The sequence below is a fragment of the Suillus subaureus genome (assembly GCF_016647635.1).
Source record: "Suillus subaureus strain MN1 chromosome Unknown BJ212scaffold_22, whole genome shotgun sequence".
Lineage (NCBI taxonomy): Eukaryota > Fungi > Basidiomycota > Agaricomycetes > Boletales > Suillaceae > Suillus > Suillus subaureus.
In genome coordinates this window covers 93509-111162 of record NW_024538578.1, presented here as the reverse complement: position 1 = coordinate 111162, position 17654 = coordinate 93509, and the positions used below count along the sequence as shown (strand labels likewise).

The 17654-nt window shown below is 48.9% G+C and overlaps 5 protein-coding genes across 5 annotated transcripts; 4 read left to right on the top strand and 1 right to left on the bottom strand.

Moving 5' to 3' along the window:
- The first annotated feature begins 960 nt into the window (after positions 1-960).
- Positions 961-5895, top strand: BJ212DRAFT_1364133 (uncharacterized protein). Its single transcript, XM_041336014.1, has 11 exons — positions 961-1206; positions 1255-1489; positions 1543-1744; positions 1796-2115; positions 2182-2313; positions 2398-2473; positions 2524-2903; positions 3040-3202; positions 3292-5182; positions 5251-5397; positions 5451-5895. Exons 1-11 carry the CDS (start codon positions 1075-1077, stop codon positions 5514-5516), a joined length of 3744 nt encoding a protein of 1247 aa, XP_041191497.1. The 5' UTR covers positions 961-1074; the 3' UTR covers positions 5517-5895.
- A 2620-nt stretch (positions 5896-8515) lies between these two features.
- On the top strand, positions 8516-9403 carry BJ212DRAFT_379752 (uncharacterized protein). Its single transcript, XM_041343054.1, has 3 exons — positions 8516-8821; positions 8872-8994; positions 9052-9403. The coding sequence occupies exons 1-3, from the start codon at positions 8647-8649 to the stop codon at positions 9357-9359; spliced, it is 606 nt and encodes a 201-aa protein (XP_041191496.1). The 5' UTR covers positions 8516-8646; the 3' UTR covers positions 9360-9403.
- A 255-nt stretch (positions 9404-9658) lies between these two features.
- Positions 9659-11858, top strand: BJ212DRAFT_1364111 (cofactor-independent phosphoglycerate mutase). Its single transcript, XM_041336013.1, has 6 exons — positions 9659-9885; positions 9947-10120; positions 10188-10341; positions 10397-10897; positions 10951-11614; positions 11666-11858. The coding sequence occupies exons 1-6, from the start codon at positions 9854-9856 to the stop codon at positions 11695-11697; spliced, it is 1557 nt and encodes a 518-aa protein (XP_041191495.1). The 5' UTR covers positions 9659-9853; the 3' UTR covers positions 11698-11858.
- A 1208-nt stretch (positions 11859-13066) lies between these two features.
- Positions 13067-14942, top strand: BJ212DRAFT_1364106 (uncharacterized protein). Its single transcript, XM_041336012.1, has 8 exons — positions 13067-13242; positions 13316-13548; positions 13624-13736; positions 13792-13947; positions 13994-14072; positions 14129-14254; positions 14306-14496; positions 14547-14942. The coding sequence occupies exons 2-8, from the start codon at positions 13488-13490 to the stop codon at positions 14790-14792; spliced, it is 972 nt and encodes a 323-aa protein (XP_041191494.1). The 5' UTR covers positions 13067-13242; positions 13316-13487; the 3' UTR covers positions 14793-14942.
- A 1354-nt stretch (positions 14943-16296) lies between these two features.
- BJ212DRAFT_1300751 (uncharacterized protein) lies at positions 16297-17132 on the bottom strand (the record flags this gene model as incomplete). Its single annotated transcript, XM_041333030.1, has 7 exons — positions 16297-16365; positions 16448-16513; positions 16571-16642; positions 16702-16713; positions 16794-16909; positions 16932-17053; positions 17086-17132. The coding sequence occupies 7 exons, from the start codon at positions 17130-17132 to the stop codon at positions 16297-16299; spliced, it is 504 nt and encodes a 167-aa protein (XP_041191493.1).
- Positions 17133-17654: the final 522 nt, after the last annotated feature.

The following is a 17654-nucleotide window of genomic DNA, read 5'->3' as shown; positions in this document are numbered from 1 at the left end:
CGAGGAAGTTCCCCGCGCTTCAGAAGATGAGGAAAACCAGGAAAACGAGCGATTACTTCGTACAACTCGGCTCTTACGGGGCAACGATTAATACACGCGGGACCGAAGGCTGCATGAACTAGTCATGTTTCGATCAGAGGTGTGCGACCGCGTGAATGGACAGTACTCGCGACAGACACGACGATAGCAAGAAAGTCGCGAGTCTCATGGACAGACCAGATCTCGAGACAATCTACTCGACAGAGAGCTGCACGTCTCCTGAAGCCGAGTGGTGATATGTTTGTCTAAATCGCAAGTGGGTCGCCACTCTGCCATGTTCGATCTCAGCATTTCAAGAAGAGACGCGTGATTTGTCTTTGTTTGTCCTTGGAGCGACTGCCAAAGAAACTTTGGTGTTGAGTGGCATATATATGGTGCAATCTGATCTATCACAGTTGCCACGGCGGATAACCGATTGGCAACTCGAATCAACCTGACATTTGCTTCGTCGAGGGCCTGCACTGGATGGACAAAAGTTGGGAGGTTAGGGAGTGACCTGAGGGATCATCCTGGCATGTGTTTCGAACTAACATCGATACGGGCACATCAAGCGCGGTGTCAATCGATGATCTAAGGTATTTGGAACTGAGCAGCGGATTTAGAGTTTGGCGATTCAATATGTGGCGCACCTAGGTATCTTAGTATCAGGACGTCGAGTCGTCGCAAAAATGAAGGGTGTAAACTCGCTCGCTCGATGTGCATCTATTGCGATTTCTTGGACCGTTAGTTTTCAGACGAATCTATAGGCGCATAACAAGAACGGTGACGACTTCGAGTGGGTACGAAAGCCTAGCACAGATATTTGCAAAGTTCGGGTCCAGCCTATCGACGGCTTGCCTCAGACGGGTTGGTCACCAGTCTAGGGTCCAGTTTTGAGGAAAAAGACTAGGACTCAGTGACAACCACGAGCGTAATTGGTGTGACGAAGATTGTCGTGACGTGACATGACCAAGACCTTGAAGTCGTTTACAACGTTTACTAACTGACGTTCATCATTAGGACTGGTCTACTGACTGGGATTTTCATCCTACGCACATGGATCCTTCTGGAATATCACCTGAATACGAACTCACAGTCCGTACCCACATTCGCCAGACCTTCCTTCCTTACGTTAGGAAGCATATTACCAGAGACCATGTCTCATATACCGAGTTTAAGCTCGAGCAGGTCCGTTGTAATTCTTTCAGACCAAGAATCCATTAAGATGTGGCGAAGATCTTTACAGAATCCTTAGATTTTGCTCCATTAGCGGACCCGCACGCGCTCGTGCTACCCCCAGATCCACTCGATACCCTTGCTGGGTCTCTGAAAAATCTCGACCTCTCTTTTGATGAGCGCTTGACGACAGACGGAGATACCATACGCAAGCTCAAATCATCACTTAAGACTATTGTGGGTGAAGGCAGGGAACTCCGTAGCGAGGCATGCTGGCGGGAGGAGGATCACATGTGTCCGTTGCGTCCCCTTTCATCGCTCACACTACCTTGAGGTAACATGTTGTAGATGCACGCGTTGCAGAGATATACAGACCTATGACGCCCATCCTTACCAACCGTGCGCGAAAGCAGACCCCGAAAGCAGGTGCCAACGCTCTCCGCGCATCTCTCCCTCGCACATGGCCTGCGCAATTCGAGCACACCGGTGTCAAGTCTGTGGTGGTTGCACAAATCGAGGATTCAGATGTACCTAACCTGGAAGAGGTTTTGTGCGCGATTTTTTTCTTGCTTTTAGGTTGCCACTTACAAAGGTGGAACAGGAATGTTCGCCCCACAATCGAATCCACTACTCGTACTCACATCCTCTCGCTATTTAAATTGGCAAATCCACCTGCACAATCAACTGAGACCAACAGCCATGTCACTTCTTTCCTGCGTGCTGATTCCCCACCGCATCAGATCCAACGTCCACTTTCTCCCCCTCTCTTCCCCCGGTCCAAAGCAAGCCCGGGTTCGTTATGGACAGGTATCGCGAATGCAAAGGACATCGTGGGTAGGCTGACTGCTGTCCCTGCTCCCGTTCTGGAAGAGCTAGAGGACGACGTAGACAGGGTCAACATGTCGATTGTCGATGGATGGAGTACGTGTGTCGTTTCCATTGCTTCATTCGTAGTAAGTGTGGAAAGACTGACTACTAAATGCATAGCTGTCCTTCCCATCTCTTCTCCGCCTTCCGCTTCACCACTCTCCTCACAAGACACAGAAATCGACGAGCTATGGGAGGTCTCACCGACTCCGCCTGGCACGCCTGCTACAAGCCTTTTCAGCGCTAGAATGGGTGAGCATATATTCACATATCCAATAGATTTCTCTGATCTCGCCCCCAACGATGGTTTTGGCCTTTTTCACCATGGGCTGGTAGACGAAATAGAGATCCCGCGTATTCACAAACCCGGACACATGCTTCCGCATTCACCCAAACCAAGTGGTTCTAACGAGTGCGTGCTGCAGTCCATATACGGCTGTTCACCCACCCGTTTTTTTTCAGTCTCAAGTCACTTATCGGGCACCTGAAGCCTGTGGCTGCTGCGAAGCTAAAAGGAGGCAATACTATAATGTCGACGGATCAGAATACCAATATTGCGCTATTTCTTTCTTCCCCAAACGCAGAGGATGGGAGAATCCTTGATGCAGAGGACTCTATGCTTGGGCAGCCACCTTCTGTTTGTACTGCTTCTCCCCTGCCTACGCATGCGGGAAGAGACAGAAGAAAGAAGTCATACCAAGATCAAGACTTGGGAGATATTGATGTGGAACAGGATCTCGATATGGCTCTCAGGCATATGTACCGAGAGGTGCAGGAGGAGAACATCGAGGGGTGTGTGTTGGAGGAGAGGTTGGATGAAAAGGATGTTGCATTGATGGATGGTGCGTCCGTCTCCGTCATTTTTTCGTGGCTAGTGACAGCTTTGTATAATTTCATTCTTTTTGATATACTTTCTCGATGTTTTCTCCCGAGTGTCTTCTCGGCATTTCGGATTTCTTACACCACCTCACTCGGCAGTGCCACACCTTCCCCCGCCCACCGTGCATCCGGGGCCACCTCTGCGGCCTACAAGCATGAGGGCCCTCATACGTGGAGGCGACATGAATACAACCGTTCAGCGGCACACTACACTGGAACCCGTAAAAGGCATCAAACCGCTCAACCTCGAGTTATCTTGGAGGTACGTAATCTACTCTCCCAGCCCAATTAGAATACGAGCGCCCTCTGGTTGTCGTCTTGGACTGCTCTCATATATACCGGCGCACGCAGACCCTTCAAATTCGCGCCCCCGATCCCAACCGACGAAAGCGTCTCTCTTGTCGCTGAACCTGCTCTAGATGACCTGGTGAAACTGGGCTGTACTGACAAAGCAAGCGAAGCGAAGATTCGCGGACTGCTCGCAGACCCCGAAACTACCTCTTATCATTTGGCCAACGTGGCGGGATCGAAGGAACCAAAAGACAAACGTGGTACAGGGTGTTTTGGTCTCTCACCTCCCCGCCCTCTCAAGCCCTCTTTGCTAGAAGAGGGATTTGAGTTGGTGCTGACGAAAAGAGAACGAAGGCTTCACGCTGGCCTTCCTGAATTCGAGGATTCGCATGAATATCGCGCCAAATATGGTGAAGATCCTCATGAACGACAAGATGAAGTCGAAGGCGGAGATGAAACCTCCCCTGAAACTGAAACTGACGATCAGCCCGCGAAGCCCCCTCGCTCTGTCTTTCATGATTCTGGAATTTTGGATAATATTCCTAACGTTGTCAACCACTTCGATGTTGCAGATGACGATATTTCTGGTGCTACATTCGGTGGTCCAGAAACTGCGCTCGATCATTCTGGTGTTACATTTCCCAACCCCCGCGACAATGAAGCGTGTTATCGAGATCGAGATGGCCCGAGTCCCTTGGAAGCTGTCTACTCACCCGACGATGTTGATTACTCTGACAAGGACAAGGAAGATAGCCCCCACTATATATATCAACAGGAGCAAGATAGGGATCAGTGCCACGAAGGACCATCTTCATATTTCCGGTTACCAACATGGCACCAGTACGGCCCGAGTCCATGTCCGGCTAGGCGTCATCCTCTCCGAGGACTTGATCAAGATTATGCGATGGCCAACTACTCCCGAGGCATTTGTACGGAATCCGCTTTTTTCCCGCTTTCATTTGGCTCCCAAAGCGAGCGGGTGTCAAGGTGTCCGACAGAGCCTGGTGTACTTTTAGATAGTGATGAGGAACGAGGTGTGATACCGGATACCGACAGCCCGAGGAAAACTCAAGGCATCTCGGACAAGGATCAGCCGGCGAACATATCATCATTCTTACGATATTTCGTCCCGGAAGTGGCTACTAGTACCGCTTCCCCTGTATCCAAACGCAGACGACTGGATGACCCCAAGACTGTCACACGAGGATTTATAGATGACCACCTGACACTGCGCAACAAGCAGGTGATGTGCGACCCCCCTCCGTCAGTAACCCCTACGATCATCTCTTCTGAACCCCAGGCTTTGCAACTCGGCAGCGCCTCGCCACCCCGTGTTGTACCCCCAGAAATCCTCAACACCCACACCTTGCGTCTCCCCGATGTATGGAATCCACCGACTACGAGCCATTGCTATCTTGCAAGTATGGCTCTCATCCAGAAACGCGCTCTCGTCCGGGCCTTGCAAGCCCCCGAGTGTCGGGTGCATCTCGTAGAGAGGTATGTGTTGGGTGGAGCGGACATTGTGATGGATCCAGACACAGCTCTGCTGGTTGCGCCGCTGCTAGCGCTTCCCTCTCAGGTTGAAGGACTCGCCGATCGCATCTCGCAGTTATCCTGGCGATATACACATATCCTTATCATTCTCGAGGCGTTCCCAAGCGCAAATGCATTTGCGGCAGAAATAAATACGAACAACGTCAAACTAATGCCCTATGCGTTCTCGCCACCCATACTCAAAGCAATTAAGAAGCTCCGCCGGCTCTTGACCATCGCCGGGGGTTGTGGGACACAGAATGTAGGGTGTAAGATTGAATGGGCGTTTGCCAATGATGTGGGTGAGGCAGCCTTATTTGTGAGGACGTTCGGGAACTTGGCTCAGGAACGGGCTTTCAATGGAAGTGGGAATGCACTTTGGGGAGATCGGGGGTGGCTACAGGTCGACGAGCACGAGGTGTGTCCACTTCATGCTTCTCATCCAGTTTTACAGGGTGTACATCATGTCTCCCATTTTCTTTTCAGGATGAAGCGGATCTTGCGAGTGTGGAGGGCATGAACCCTTTCGCAGCATTCGTGATGCTGTATCAGGGATCGCTGCATGAAATCCTCGATATGTCTCCTGAGAGTCGTGCGGCAGAATTTTCTTATCTGGTGGGAAGTCAGCGAATAGTAAGATGTTTTGTATGTTCCGGCGTTGGAGAGTTAATTGCGGTCTTTCCTAGGCTTCTCTAAATGCCATCATTGAGCAGCGCACACAGAATATGGATGTAGATGTGGACCATTACTGATTTTGGTCTGGGGTGGATGTACCGCATGGATGATTTCATTTTGTGGTTAACACCACTTTAGCCGAATTCATCTTGACCTTCCTGTGTTAATCTCTGATGGGTCAAATTGAGGAGCGAACTATGTCGAGAACATCCGTCCGGCGTGGGTGAGGGGCCTGACAATCGCATGTTGTACGCAATGGGTTTGCCTCACGAATCAATGGTGTGCGAAAATTACAATGATTGAGTTATGAAAAATAGGGAGTAGGGTTTGAGAAGGATGGGCGTTCATGCAGTGCACGCAGGTCATACGGGTGGTAGGATAATTAATTACCTTATCATCACCACGTTTGCTCTGCTTAATGAAAAGACTCCCACAAGGCCTCGGTGTGGTGCGGTCCACAAGCTGAACTTCGACAAGCGCTAACGAGCCGATTGGCGTTGGCTGAAGCTCCGCCGGCAGCGGTGCTGATTCCTGAAATACTATAGTAATCGTCAGACGGAGTAACGTTGCGGAGAGCATTAATAGTCAGCAATAGGGTTGAATGGAATCGGACGAAAAGCTATACTGACAAGGACTGAAGGCGCCTGCCGCGTGTACATGCGAGAGGCCACGGAGCGCTTGGGTGGGCCAGGCTCATTCCAAGTAGGGAGGAGTGATGTATGAAGGGGATATTAATCGTGTAATAATTACTAGTTCCTGTGTTTTACATGAAAGTCATATCAGGGCCGCTCATATGAAGTCGTCAGTATTGATTTCCCGCTCTGCACCTTCTCGACGCTTCCGGCACTGGGGGGAAGATATAAAGCCATGGAATGAGAATCTTTCATCCTCAGAAACGACACATTCAATAGCCAAAACTCGATAGGCGATGGACAACCAGGGACCGTCACAAGGACCGCAGAACAACTTGAAGGCCAACTTGCAGCGAGACTATCGCGAGAGGGAGCGACTCGCCTTTCGCAATCTGTTGGGGGCCCTGAACGAAGTCGAGCGCACTAATGCTCGCTCCCGACGCGAGATTTTGAGAAGGGGTGAGTATTCTGGAGTCCACTTATTGCAAAGCTGACGAGAAAAAAAAGCGACCGAGTGTCTCCGACGCCTCGGACAAGAACAAATTGATCTGCAGCAGCAGCTCGGGGTGCTCCCTGACAATGCTGCGGGTACTGGGACTCAGCCAGAAGGTAAGATTCTTTGCGGTCGCGTGTACTCCGGACTGAGTAGGCGCATGCAGCTATGATATTGTCCGATGAAGATATTAGGTGGTTACAATTTTATTTGGCTCTGCCGGAACATCCTGGTGAGCAGCCGGAGGGAACGGGAGGGCTGTAGGAGGCGAAGACTAAGTGAGAGTGTGTACAGGCACCCTTGGAAGATGAGTTGGAGCTAATATTACTCACGTAGCAATATCGGAAGTGAAGTGGATACCGAGGATTAGAGTTGTGACACGGGCTTCATAAAACGTAGTTCTGGATGCACCGCAGTCGATCAATATGGACAGGAAACACATGTACAATGTACGGGTAGATCCTTCCAGTGCCGCGGAGGAAACAATCTCGAGGGGTACTAGGTCAACGTAATAAAAGCTACGACAGCCTTAGCATTACTTACAAGATTAGCGAGACCTGGATGACTCATTGTCTTGAGTGGTTCCGATGCCTCTATCGAGTCATTTTTTGGTGGAACGGTATTAACGAAGGGCAGCTGACCAAGTCAGCTCCCAGCGATGTGACCATTGACTCGTTGTCTTGAGAGTTTTTGATAACCCATCCATCGAATCAAGGATCAGATCGACCAGGCACATAATGGTATCTATCGATGAAAAGCTTTTATTTTGTTGCGTGTCATGACGTTCCACGAATACAGTTGTGGCTGTATTCGGAAAGTTTGAAATCATGAGGCCTGCAAGTGGGTCAGCGAGAAGGGTGAGAGGGAGAGCCGTATGCCATAGCTCTTCTCATCATAAGCAAAAAAAACATGTCTGTTGACTTCTGAGTAGCCTCATCGGAATGGCTAGGGGCACAATTAGCGATGTCCCGATCACCAAGCGTTTTGAGATCATCGGACGTTGATGCGAAATACCCCATGTCAAGATCACATAAATGTATAATTGTATAATAGGAAATACCGCTTGGTGGGCTATGTCAAAGCCGAGGTATACTCCACAGCCCCTTGAACTTGTCAGCGCTAAAGTTAGATTGCAACCCGGAAGGGGCGCCCACCGCCGAGTACGGCTTGAGATTTTGATGTAGCGCCAGAGGGTTTCGAAGACGTAATCCGCACACCCGGGCGCAATTCTACAGCTGAAATTGCGCAGGTTGTTCTTGGGGGTAGACGAAGGATCCATACTTTTCCCTGTCCGACATCGTCTCGCACAACGTTCGGCTCTCGGGCCCACCAGCAGAAGTCGAAGTTTCCGTGTCCCGCGGGGTTACCCGCAGGCTACCTTTCAGCAGCCAATTGCCGAAAACGTAGAGTACGCACACGTGTCCGGGGTGACGGAGGATGTCAATGGCTATGCGCGACTTGATAAGCAACTTTGGACGCGACATCATTGAACCATCGCAAATTTGGAACACAAACATGCTGCCTGCACGCCGTGAAAGTCCGGCAACATATATGCGGAGTACTTCGTTGAGCTGCCTCTACATGGGGATTATGGCATGAATGGCGAATGGATGGGGTACGTCCTACATCTACATCAATGCATCTGGGGATTTGAGTCAGGGATGGGACACGAGGTCCAAAGACTAGATAGTAATTTTATACATAGAATCTCACTCTTAATGGACAAAAATTGGATACAAAAAATCATATCGCAAGCGCCGAACACAGCGTCAAAGTGAACAGATCCGTTCATGACGGGGAAAGTCAAAACTATTCGCATGAGATAACAACCGGGGCTCAATGAGGTTGCTCCAACCCTTCCGATCTTCGTATAGTAGCAAAGTGCTTGGGAGGAGGTCTTCGGACCGAAACTCTCGTTGTCAGAACGAACTTACCGGAAAAGTTGAAGTTGTTGTATTACTGAGTCACCCTGAATGACCGAAGCGTTTAATCGACGTATGAAGGTACCTATAAGATGCGCACCTCTCAAATGGCAACCCCAGTCGATCTCGCCTTCCACGTCAAGTGAACTGTTTTCTCCACATGAATAGCTTCAAGGCTACAACCATGCAGAGCCCGCAGCCTGCGAAGGATAACAGATCTGCTGCTCAACGGCGTTACAGGAAGAAGGAAGAGGATGGATTTTTGCAGTTGCGAGAGGCCCTTAAGGAAGTGGCCGATGATGGTCCGCGAACCAGACAGGACATTTTGAGAAGAGGTCTGTTCACCTCTTCATGTCGTTTTTCTTAATCTAATGGCGCATCGAAGCTTGCTGTGAGCTCAGACGCCTGGCGGATGAAAACCATCTGTTATTGCAACAGAAGGCACTGATTGAGGCTTGTAACTCACTCAGAGAGAATTACAAATATGAAGATCCCCAATCACCATCATGTAAGGGGAAAGTTGCCGATATCATAGAGATCAACTAAATTGACGACTTTCGTCTAGGTGGCAGTGTGAATTCCGAGGATCCTATGGAGTGGTGGTCACATGATAGAACCAAGATGGCAGAAATCACGTGGATCGACATGGCACGCCACCGTGCACTCGACGCTGCAACAGTGTCACCAAACGCGACCACGCTCCCAGCACAAGACTATGAATGGTTCACCCAGCTGTGCAATGCTAACATGGTGCAAGACAATAGTCGGTTAAACCATCCGTGGGCATCGTACCAGAGCGGGGATTTCACCAGACGGTCGCACAGTGGAAGTAGTTATTATGCAAGGCGTGCCAACTGTCAGCATGGAGAGTAACTATACTGTACAAGTAGGAGCCATAGGTATCGAGGGGCGGGTCCCCCATATAGATCCGACATTGGGCTTTCAATGAATCAGTATTTTTTTAAATAAATAAAAAGTATTGTAGACGTCGTGCGATAATACGAGGTTGTAATATGATTCCGTAACAGAATAGCCCCATAGTTAACCAGGCCTTTTTGTTCATGACGAGTCTATGAAGGAGTGACTCCAAGAACCAAAGATTTAAATCGTGATTTAAAATAAACGGGACCACTTGGGAGCCTCTGAGTTTGAAATATAGTAATGTTACGGTGATAAGATTATCGACTTCTCATCGTTCCGAGCACTCAGCGTAAAGATCGCTTTATCACCAAAGCTCTGCTTGTCGGTACCAAGCCTTTTCGGACCAATCTCTGTTCTGTGCACTGCAAACACAACACTACCTGCACCAAAAAGGGCCTCACTATCAGCCAGACTTCCCATCATCCTAACTTTATACTGTGACCACCATGCCCGAGGTCAATAACAAGGTCTGTCTGATGTGGGTAGCACAATGGTACCTGAATGTAAAGGCTTTGCTTCATTGACGATAATCACTACAGTGTTCACGATGGGTGGGGAATCTCTCCAGAGAAAGGCATGAAAGGTGATGCTATCGATGCAGCAGACACCACCAACATGGATACCATTGCCAAAAAACATTCTTATCGCACCCTTTTTGCGCATGGAAACGCGGTCGGTTTGAATGATGGGCTCATGGGCAACTCTGAAGTTGGGTGTGTATAACATCCGTTTCCGATTTACCGCATCTTCAACTACGACTGATCGACATTAATATTTCAGCCACCTCAACATCGGGGCAGGCCGCATCGTGTGGCAAGATATCGTCAAGATCGATGTGTCCATTGCAAAACGGCAATTCCACAAAAATGAGACGATCCTTGCGAGCATGAAACGTGCGAAGGACGGAAATGGCCGTCTTCACCTTCTTGGTCTGGTCAGTATGTCACGATGACTGCCGTACACTGCATCACTTTAACTTCGCTTTATAGGTTTCGGATGGCGGTGTGCATTCTCACATTAGACATCTCAAGGCGCTCTTGGAGACTGCAAAGGAATCTGGCGTCCCTCACACTTACGTCCACTTTTTCGGCGACGGCCGTGACACGGCGCCTCGCTCAGCTAAGGGTTACGCCCAAGAACTGCTGGATTTCATGAACGAAATCGAGTATGGTACGCTTGCTACGGTTGTTGGCAGATACTACGCGATGGACCGCGACAAACGTTGGGAGCGTGTCAAGATCGCTGTTGATGGCCTCGTCCGCGGCGAGGGCGAAGAAGGTAAAGACATCCTCGAAAAAATTGAGGAGAGGTACAACAAGGATGAGACCGATGAGTTCCTGAAGCCCATCATCGTAAATGGGGACGAGGGACGCATTAAAGAGGGAGACACCCTCTTTTTCTTCAACTACCGCTCGGATCGGATGCGGGAGATCGCAACCGTCATCGGACTCCCGGACAAGCCCATTGAAATAGATATCCCTGAAGACTTGGTAAGTCCGCGCCTCAACCGAACATTTTATTTTGAACTGATCGCATAATGTAGCACATCACCACCATGTCCCGTTACAACGCTGAGTTCCCATTCCCGGTAGCCTTCCCGCCCCAAGCCATGACCAACGTTTTGGCCGAGTGGCTTTCCAAACAAGGCGTCTCGCAAGCGCATATCGCAGAGACAGAGAAATACGCCCATGTTACGTTCTTCTTCAACGGCGGGCTCGAGAAGCAGTTCCCTGCAGAGGAACGCCACATGATCCCATCTCCCAAGGTCGCTACATACGACAAGCAGCCAGGGATGAGTGCCCAAGGTGTCGCAGACAAGGTCGCTGAGGTAGTCAAGAGCAAGGAGCACGAGTTTGTCATGTGCAATTTTGCCCCGCCCGACATGGTCGGCCACACGGGTGTGTATGAGGCAGCGGTAGAGGCTATCACCGCCACTGATAAGGCGGTCGGAACGGTCTATGACGCATGCGTTGAGGCTGGATACGTTTTGCTCATCACCGCAGACCACGGAAATGCAGAACAAATGATCAACTTGGAGACTGGTGCCCCTCATACTGCACATACTACCAACCAGGTACCTTTCATCATGACAGCCCAGGGTCTTGAGTTTGCGAGCGATGAGGAAGGCGGCGAAGGAGAAGGGGGAGGTGCACTTGCTGATGTTGCGCCCACTATTTTGGCGATTATGGGTTTAACCCAACCTGAAGGTAAGACTTATATGCAATTGGGCGTTATCTTTTATTGATGACTTCCATTAGAAATGACTGGGCGCTCGTTACTGAAGAAATAGATAAGGTTGACGCCAATGCAACGTAGACAAAGATTGTAGAATATATCGTCCCTATAGAAATATAATATACCTTATTCAGAAAATTAAGTAGGATCCAATGGATGTATCGGATTGTAACGTGATTGAACTCGGCACCAGCCTAGCTTATATGCATACGGTTCACGGACAAGTAGTCAAGCTATCAATCACACAGAAGCTTTCGTTGGTGCCTTGCATAGATTACTATCTAGCACCTTTCTCGGATCGCGCTGCAGCACTTGCAAAATTTCAAAACTCATCCATGCGTCCGTGGGTGTGTGAGGTACAATAGATACCAGAGGGTACAATATATTCATGTGCACCCGCCGGTTGTGGGTAGGGTCTCAGCAAACTTACGGGGATGGTAGAAGGGAGGATATGCAAAGATCGCGGATCATCTCAGCATGCAGAAGTGCGAGGTGTCCAAGCAGCGCCAATAGCGCAGGAATGCGTCAGTCTACAGAGGGCCAGCGACCAAGAGTTTTTGCGGTGTGTGGGGCGACAATCCCACTGCCCCAGATCTGCTGGCTCCATAGCGGCTCCGTGCAAGGCGCGGAATATCCCGAGCTGCCTATCGTGGAGCCCGTCTTCCTCGCCTTTCTTTCGGCCTACTAAACCACTAATTAGCGCTACGCATGCCGAATTCATCGTGCGAGACCTCTGCAAGGATCTGGACCTCGGGTAGAGTGACCTCTTCGAATTCTCATCTGCGTCAAAGGAAGATAAGAATCGTATCGCTGAATGGAGTTATCGTATTATGATAGTCTCTCGAGTTGCAACGTTGTACGTTCGTTATGGTGAGAGAAAACCTTGAATATTTGCGGTGCAGGTGATGAATAGAGTGTACAATATATATGTGCATACTGCATAGACATATGTCTAGTGAGTTAGAGAATCAGTCTACTTGGTTATGTAAATTCGAGGCCTCATATCGTACAACGTACGTTATCTTTTAATGCCGCATCGTGGGCGGGATGACTTAAGGGATGCTCTTCTAAAATGTCGTTGTCGTTTTGGACCCGAGCACCTCTCACTCAAAAGTGGAGTAATTTGCTACATAACAAGGTTCAGATAATGGTTAGGCCTGCTGAGGAGATGAACATGAATCGCGAGGTTTAGGAACACTAGGATGTGTTTCAAGACTGCAAATGTTGGCGCTCCGTGCCGTAAGGTTTGGGCGCGTCTCCTGTTAAACGAAGGCTAGCGGTGCTCGGCGACAACGACGTTTTCGAATTGAGCTTCATCTGTACTACTTTATCTTTTCACCATCCTGGCAGTCAGCTACTTACATAATTCTGTGATCATCCGAGATCATGCCAACCTATTACTAATAGTTTGTTCAATTACAAATGTAACGGCCCTCTTACGCCCTATGATGCTGTAGACCGGCAGCTGGTGTTGCTCGGAGAGTCCGTCATTGACGACAAGTTATTGTCCATGTGCATCGACAGCCCTGAATGAGAACGGTAACGAACATCAAAAAGGGCTGAACTAGACCACGCTGGGAATGGTTAGACAGTCACAACAGTGAGAAATTTCAGTCAACGGGTTTACTCTACCTTACGGTATATACTGATAGAATTCTTTGGATACTTTGCAGCCCAAACGCCTACTTATTATGAATATTTTCGCAGCACGCCCAACACGGCTCCGCCCTCGATCTATTTTATTCAGAAGGTGACTGCCTGCGCTTGACCGTGCCCCAAAACACTTTATTGGTCGTCTCTCCTGTCTGGATCTAACTCAGTCGGTCGAATCACATTACTGTCATAATGGGCGTGCCTTTGGACAAAGCTTCATTCCTAGCTTTGTTTCTCCAGACTTTGTTTTACGGTGCGTTACCGACCAGTGGAATAGTTGAACTCGGAAGTCATGGTGTCGGATTTCATCATTTCAAACATTTAACAGGCGTGTTCTTTACTTTGTACTGGTTAACATTATTCGTCTTATTCAAGAAAACCGGCATTCAACAACAACTCCTTATCCCGGTGGCAACCTTGCTACTCTGTATTGCAACAGCTGTGAGTGTAATAATCAAACCTCCATGGGGAATTTGCTCAACATGGTCGCCGTCAGCATCTAGTTATCGATTTTGTTCGAGGGCTAGAAGCCTTCGTATTCAAAGTGAATACGATTGGTGCAGATGTCTACTATTCAAACCTTGCTTCGCCGTTGGATCTCGCATCAAAGGCACTTTATATTACGCAAACCACTCTTGCTGATGGCGTAGTCGTAAGTTTCCCCACTTGAATGTTCGCTCTCCCTCTGAGTAGAGCAGGTTTGGCGATGTCATGTCCTAAACCACAGAAGCCGCTTTGTTGCCATTCCTGGTTGTATCGTGCTATTAGTTAATGCGGGTGAGCGTTTCGAAAGGTATAATTCGACCATCGTCTTGTCTGGTATCGTTTTGCAGCCACCGGATACTATGTTGTCTGGGCCCTCTCTCGAGCCTATGAGCTGTCCAATCTTTCCACGGCCGCTTCAGGATGTATCACCACGTTCTATACATTGACCATGTTTGTCAGCGTTACCTGTACCAGTACGTCTATTGCATATACTCTGCTAGCTACTGACGACCAGAATAATGCAGTTTCAATTGCATGGCGAATTTATCACACTCGTCGTTTCATGCCAGGTGGCCTTGCCGCCCTTTTACCCGTTTTCATCGTCGTCATTGAGAGCGGCGCTTTATATGCCACGAGTGTGCTCGCGCTCCTTATATCATTCTTGGTCGGATCCAATGGCGAATACATCCTGTTGGGCGTTATACCTCCGATTGTAGTGAGTGCAATGAATTGGTTTGTACATGAGTTGTTCATACAATTTTCCAGGGGATTACATTCTGCCTCATCATTCTCCAAGTACACTTCCACGTTGGCGGCAACTCCCTGACTGAACAGTCCCCTGAACTAGGTGGCATCATTACCAGCCTCTTTCGAGGACGAAGTACACAGGATCGTAACTTCACCATGCAACGGATGGCTGTGCACATCACGGAGGAGACGGAGATTGATCAGTCTGACATGATGAGCGGAAAGAGTAGCCAACCGGTCTCAGGGGGCGTCTTTCAATTGTAGATTGGACCACATTCCGTGTTCCCCTAACTGGAGTTGGACACGCTAGCTTTGTCTAAACGGAAATTTGGCATGGGGGTATGGATGGTGATCAGCTTATTGTAGCCCTGTTCCGTTGACGTCCTACATAGTTTCTTGGTTTGTGACTAGTCATCGACTGTCATTCTCTGCGGTTCTTTTGTTGTGCTGTTAGATCAATTGCACACCCACCGATTGGTGTTTTTGCTCCAGGTATCTGGCTCGTAGCACCACTCTACATCCGCTCAGCGAGTGCTTTCACTATCAGTAAGATGAGTGACTCAATACAGGTCAGGGGTCGGATTAGCCCTTGACTCAGACTCAGACAGTCTTACCTTCATTTCGCGTAACTACTAGCCCCGCGAAATGCAGCCTCCAGTGTGTATATGGAGAACGCAAGCAGCTGGATGGCCATCACTGAAATTCACTTAGTTGCCACTCTATTACGTAGCGAGGCACGAGCGGAGGAAATAGAGTTGAGTCTTTGAGCGAACAGCAAGCGTGACGTTCGCACCTTTTCTTCTTCTGCTGCGTCGACCATCCTCACCGCGCACTTCGTCGACTAGCTTTTCTTTTCCCCACCCTCCTCTCCCTGATTTCGTTGCGCAGGAGCACAAACGAACGCCTCGCTGACACTCGGAAAGAGACCTCAGGTCTACCATGGGGCCCTGAAGGGGCAAATTAGCCAAATCACAGCGAAGCGGCCCACCCGCCCTCGCAGCTCACCTCTTTCCCTTAGGCTAAAGCCCATTCGGGGCCGGTGGGCGATGCGCGCCCTCACCCGAAACCCTTGTCGTCTTCTTTTCCCCATCGAAAACGATCTTGTACAAACGTAGCGCACCTGCCCGACAGTTAGTTTGAATCAAGTCGTTTCTCTTCTCCGCACGAACAGTCTCGCCAGCGTGAACCTCAAAGACCTGATTATATGACTATAGTTACCTTTTTAACCAATTTTGTTTGGCCAGCTCAAACGCACGTGATAATATCACTCTTTGACCATATTCTCCTTCCATGCAGCACCTGACATGCCAGTATAACGGTATATCAAGTGACAGACGAATATCACAACTCTTAGTCTCATTGGACGTGAAATTCTATCCCACCGGCAACAATTTATCAAATCCCGAGTGTTCCATATCGCGCATCTAAGACACAGATCAAACTATTGGTTTTCAGTCTATTTCATCTTTTACTTTCTTTGTGATAAACCTCACCCTCATGTTGGACTTCTAGCTTCTACAATGTTCCGTCATGGAAGTAGTAGCACCTAGGCTCATCGCGAAACACCCCACCGAGACATACTAGCATCGGTGGTTTGTGCATATTCTGTCAATCCCCTGCGAAGCACACATCGACTATTTTCATCGATATCACACCACTGACTCGAATATTGTACAGTTCCGTCACGCTGCATACTGTTATGTAGCGCGGCTCTTCACCTTACACTCTTTTCTTTTGTTCTCCTCCATGGCGAAAGTTGGGACTGTACTCAATTTAACAGCCGCACGCTGATGAATTGGTCTCTCAAGTCTGCTTGTAGTAGGAGTCCTGCATTTGACTTTCATTCAAAGTCAATTGATACGGTCGCTATTATAGTCACTTGTCCTAAACTGACGTTTCAAGACAAATTTACTACATACCGGTTCGGTGGGGTAACCGACTTCAGTCTCATGTAAATCGAGAACTGAATTCCCCTCCGAGCAAAGCTAAGTAGTTCGGTTCTCCGTCCGGGTTTATTATCTGCAACTGATACCGAAGCTTACGGCCTTATTACCCTGCAACCCTACTCCATTCCTAACTTTAATAATGCAGTCCTTCCTATTCTGAAACTGGATCTGAAAGCAAACGAAGACAGGTATGTGTCGGCAGAGTCAAGACCTCGATCACCACTCACCGAGTACATTTTCTAGTCATTTATAAGGAATAGCTTGCTGCTTGTTATCTGATTCTGTCGGGCTTTCTCTGCACCCCGGTGGCGTTCTGTACTTGAACAATTGCCTGCTCCGCCCCTACTCGCTCCTTAACACTATTTCCTTTTTCGACAGATCCCGGTCCAGAAAGTCTCCTCCCGGTCCACGTTTCGCTTGGCTCTGACAGTATGACTGGAAGCGATCCATAACAAACTCGACTTGATGGCCGAAACTTGATTGGATGGCCAGTCCTTGATCCTGTGGCTGACTGTATCCCGCGGCCGAACTACTATCGAACCTCGATCCACTGCTGCTGCACTCCATTCCCTGCAAATCCTGCATACGAATTCAGTAGTACCAGACCATACCTACACCAGTCACTCTCACCGGACGTCAAGACACTCGCAGTGTTCATCATGGCCAACCGTCTGTTACCGTTCTTGCAGGTCGTGTTTCAAAAGAGCTACTGGGGTAGAGACTGGGTGCCAGGATATTACTGAGATATAGAAGACATGTAGAGTGCCGAGCACTCGTTTCTATGCATAACCGTCATGTGTACTATCCGATATGACCCTCTTGCCAATCAAGTATCCAATTATTGGTCGTAGAGGGTAACGATATATATGTAGATATATGACTATAGATATATCTTGCGCTGGAACATTCTAGCCGATTGTGCTTATTTTCCACATCATATTGCATATATATCAAACGTTTGTTTTCAGTACTTGATGGCCACTGATCATTCTACGAGTTATGTAGGTTCGGGCGCTAGCCCTTGCGCTGCCGCTTGCCTGGGGCTCCGACCCCTCCTCGGAAAAGAAAGTCGACGTCACGGCAGTTAGCTACCATACAAGCTTGCTACATAGTAGTAAGTAGTTCGAATCACACAAGCGATGCCAATTAAACTACACCACCAGTAACAACTTGCAGGTCT